At 38.9% G+C, this 3,586-nt stretch overlaps 1 protein-coding gene across 2 annotated transcripts; it reads right to left on the minus strand.

Annotated features, from left to right (window-relative positions):
- Positions 1-361: 361 nt before the first annotated feature.
- On the minus strand, positions 362-2,828 carry teddm1 (transmembrane epididymal protein 1). Of its 2 annotated transcripts, none has more exons than XM_018094422.2 (2): positions 2,651-2,828; positions 362-1,667 (listed from the first exon to the last, which is right to left on the minus strand). In XM_018094422.2, the coding sequence occupies exon 2, from the start codon at positions 1,631-1,633 to the stop codon at positions 779-781; it is 855 nt and encodes a 284-aa protein (XP_017949911.1). In that variant the 5' UTR covers positions 1,634-1,667; positions 2,651-2,828; the 3' UTR covers positions 362-778. The 2 variants fall into 2 exon arrangements, with proteins under 2 accessions (XP_017949911.1, XP_031758202.1); XM_031902342.1 differs by having other exon boundaries at positions 362-1,685.
- Between the last annotated feature and the right edge of the window lie 758 nt (positions 2,829-3,586).

A 3,586-nucleotide genomic window follows, 5' to 3' on the forward strand; every position in this document is an offset into this window, starting at 1 on the left:
GGCATTCCAAAACAGTAATTCTTCCAACTTTTTGCAAACATCTTAAAAGCTTATTTTGTATTTCCAAATTATTAACCAACCCCTATAGATTTTACTGCTAATTAAAAGAGTCAAAGAAAAACAACATTTTACCACACTGCAGAATGTATTACTTTTAGGTGTCCTCTAATGAAAAAAAATTTCTGAACACTTTGCAACCTTTGCAACCCTTTTTTTTTTTTACCAAATGTGACCTCCGATGCACCCTGTCTAGTGAGATACTAAAATATTCAACTTCCAACAACTGCTGTAAATGATCACAGAACAATGTACTTACACAATCAATACAGACTGTAATATGAAACATTATTTTATTACATGTGTAATAATTAACTGTAAACGTGTTAATTATGCAGATGAACTGCAGGCTATCACATTATGCTTTTCTAATTAAATCTCAAATTCTTGAATAATAATTTCATTTTCACAGAATAATTGTAGCTGAAATGAATGCCAGAAATATTCAGTGGTACCATTTAAGGCAATGGACTGCTTACCATTGCAACATCTTATTGCAAGAAGCAATAACTGGCTTCAAACATCAATTAAATCAATATCTTCCCCAAGAGGTTGGTTTTTTTTTATTCAAGAAGCCTGGATCTATTTGAAGTAGCTTTTTTAACATGCTTTTGTATGTCACTAGTACTTATGAGACTGACACATCCTGTTTGTTGAAGTTTGTATCACAGTTTTTTATCTGCTATTTCCAGTATAAAAATATACTTCTCTTACATGTAATTTAAAGCAGCTCATCCCCATTATCTGCTGTAAGTTTTTCTAACTCTCCTGTTTCAGCCAGCTGGTAGCCTGCATTTATAAATTTCCCTCCAAAACGACGGTGCACAAGGTAGGTGGCCCAAAACAGTATTCCCATTAAGCCTGCATTAAAGGCCAGATGCCAGCAATAGAAGGTTGTAAGAAACATGAGATCAGCAGGCTGTTGCCCACTCCAAAAATGGCCAGTGGGGGGCTTATACAAAATAAAAGCGACATGTAGCAACCAGGTTCCCTGAACCAGCACCAACCATGCCTTTGTGAACCATAGTTTGGGTTGGTTGGGCCACCAGAATTCAATTATGAAGATAGCACATGTAATGGCACAAGTAAGAAGCAGCAAGAAGTGAACCTGAACCTCAACAGCTTCCTTCCCATGAGCGTGGAACTTAAGAAGAAGTGTGGTAACGAAAAAGGCAGCAGTGGTTCCAGCATGTTCAAGAAGTGGGCAGCGAGTTGGTAGACAAGCCTGGCTTACAATATCCAATGCCCCGCTCATGCAAAAGTATCCATACATGGTAGCATGCTGCCATTCATTAGGGTTCTGGAAATTAAAATTAGGGTCACTTAAACTGAAGAAGCGAAGTTTCTGAACCCCAGGTGGAAAGAAGAACTCTGCCATAAGAGCCAAAAATCCATAAATTAACTTCATTACACCCTCCACTGGCAATGATTTGAGGAATCCACGGGTTGACCTATTCTTTGGTGGGTACTGATCACGGCATCCATTGAGTACCATCCAGGAGTAGCGGACAGTATACAAGAGTGCAAAAGACAAGAATGCTAATCCAGGGGAGATATGTCCTATGAAAGTGCCCATCTGCAAGTCGCTAGTCCACGAGCCTGGGGGTGCACTAGAAGATAAAAATACACTATAATACCGTCAGAACAATGAAGTGTAAAAAATATTCTATAAAGCAATAAGTTTCAAAAGTTCTGCCTAGTTCCATATATTAGATGTCATCAGAGTTTAAAGCTAAACAACCTATACATGTATGTCACTGTACATGTAAGGCAAGCTGAATTTGCATAAAAGTACAATGTGAAGGAAAGGTAAGTGGAGTTTACAGCTGCTGTGAAACAATACTACTATTTTTGTGGTTTGATTCTTATAGAGCTCTTGTGTTATCTGCCAGTCACTGGATAGATAATATGTAGTCACTTATTATTCTCTGCTTTTTTCTAATAGACTTATGCAATAAAAGCCAATAATGGGAAAATTATAGGCAATGCGAAAATGTGTGAACAAATTTGCCATCGTGTGAATTTAATATGGGCTTAGTGAATGTGTAAGAAAGTTTGTGAATTTTATTGTTTGCGACAGTGCACAGTGTATGTGATAAAACTTCTTAATAAAAATGTTAAGTTTGTTCCAAAAGATTATGCCACCTTCAGGTTACGCTACGCGTTTTTTCCTACAACTTTTATTACATGCCCCCATAAGCATGTATGTATGTGGGCAGTTCAGCCCACATAAGTGTAAAGATAACTTACACTTAGGTGTCCAGAAACAGGTTAAAGGTAGCAGGATGTACATCACAAACAAAAATTCAAAATGAAAGTTGTTAAAGGATGAAATGAGATGTAATTAACCAAATGCATTGCCTAGCTAAGCTCCCTTCCAATGTTGGAGGTTCAAAGCTGAAACCCAGAATAATATTTTAGTTCTGCTCCAATTCATAGTAATAGCTCATACTGTACAAAGTAGTCTCAGGTTACAGTATCTCACAGGTCCCTAGAAGTGCCTCAGAGTCAGCACATCAGCATATCTCCCTAGAACCAGTTTCTGTTTCTATGAATTAAAATCACTAGTTTCTGCTATAGTACTGTACAGTACCTTTATGTTGTACAGTTGCTTCTCCCTAATGTCTTAAAAGAACAGCAGTTTGTGATTCAGGGAGCCTTCAGTCTTCAGTGCCAGTTGGTGCTGCTGATGTTCAATAGCTCATCAGTAATATCTGGTGCTTTCAACTGTGTTTCTCATTGATGGTTTGGTTGCTAAATGACAGAAATACTTAGAACACACCTTACTTCTTACACACATGCCCTCCCCCACAGGTTGGCTCTCTGTATATAGCTGTGTCAATAGCCAAGAGTAGGGTGTGGATTATAAAGTAGTAATGCATTTTAACAGAATGAAAAGAGAGAGAAAGAGGAGGGAAAAGAAAATAAGCAGTTAGAAGGGTGAGGAGGTAGAACAATTGATTTATAAATAGGTGCTGAAAATGATATAAAGTAATCAGAACAAATGTAACTGGATAAAAGGATGACATTTAAATAACATAAATTATGTATATGATTTACAAAGGACTTAACTAACACATGTATGTACTATGTATCTATATTCAGGGTCAGATTGGGCCAGCAGGACACTGGGACAAAACCTGGTAGGCCCCAGCCCTCATGGGCCCTGCAGATCCCACCTGCAAGTATTGTCACTCCCCTCTTGCAGTTGCTTCCCCACAACCCTCCCTCCCCAGATCGCAGCAAAGATAGTATAAGGTACAGGTGTGCAGGGGAAGGGGCTGGCAGTGGGTAGCAGCCCCAGTGGGCCTTGCATACCCAGTGGAAGACATAGTCGTCCCATAGGGCACACCACACACACATGTCTATTTAGTATATATCCAAATTTCTAGTGCAAAGTTGCATTTCCAAACCTTATAGTGTCATGAGTAAAGCCAAAAGACAACAATGCTAATCCAAGGGAGATACGAAAGTGCACATCTGCAGGGTGCTAGGCCATGATTCTGGAGTTGCACTAGAGCAGTGATCC

The sequence above is a fragment of the Xenopus tropicalis genome, chromosome 5 (genome assembly GCF_000004195.4).
Source record: "Xenopus tropicalis strain Nigerian chromosome 5, UCB_Xtro_10.0, whole genome shotgun sequence".
Taxonomy (NCBI): Eukaryota; Metazoa; Chordata; class Amphibia; order Anura; family Pipidae; genus Xenopus; species Xenopus tropicalis.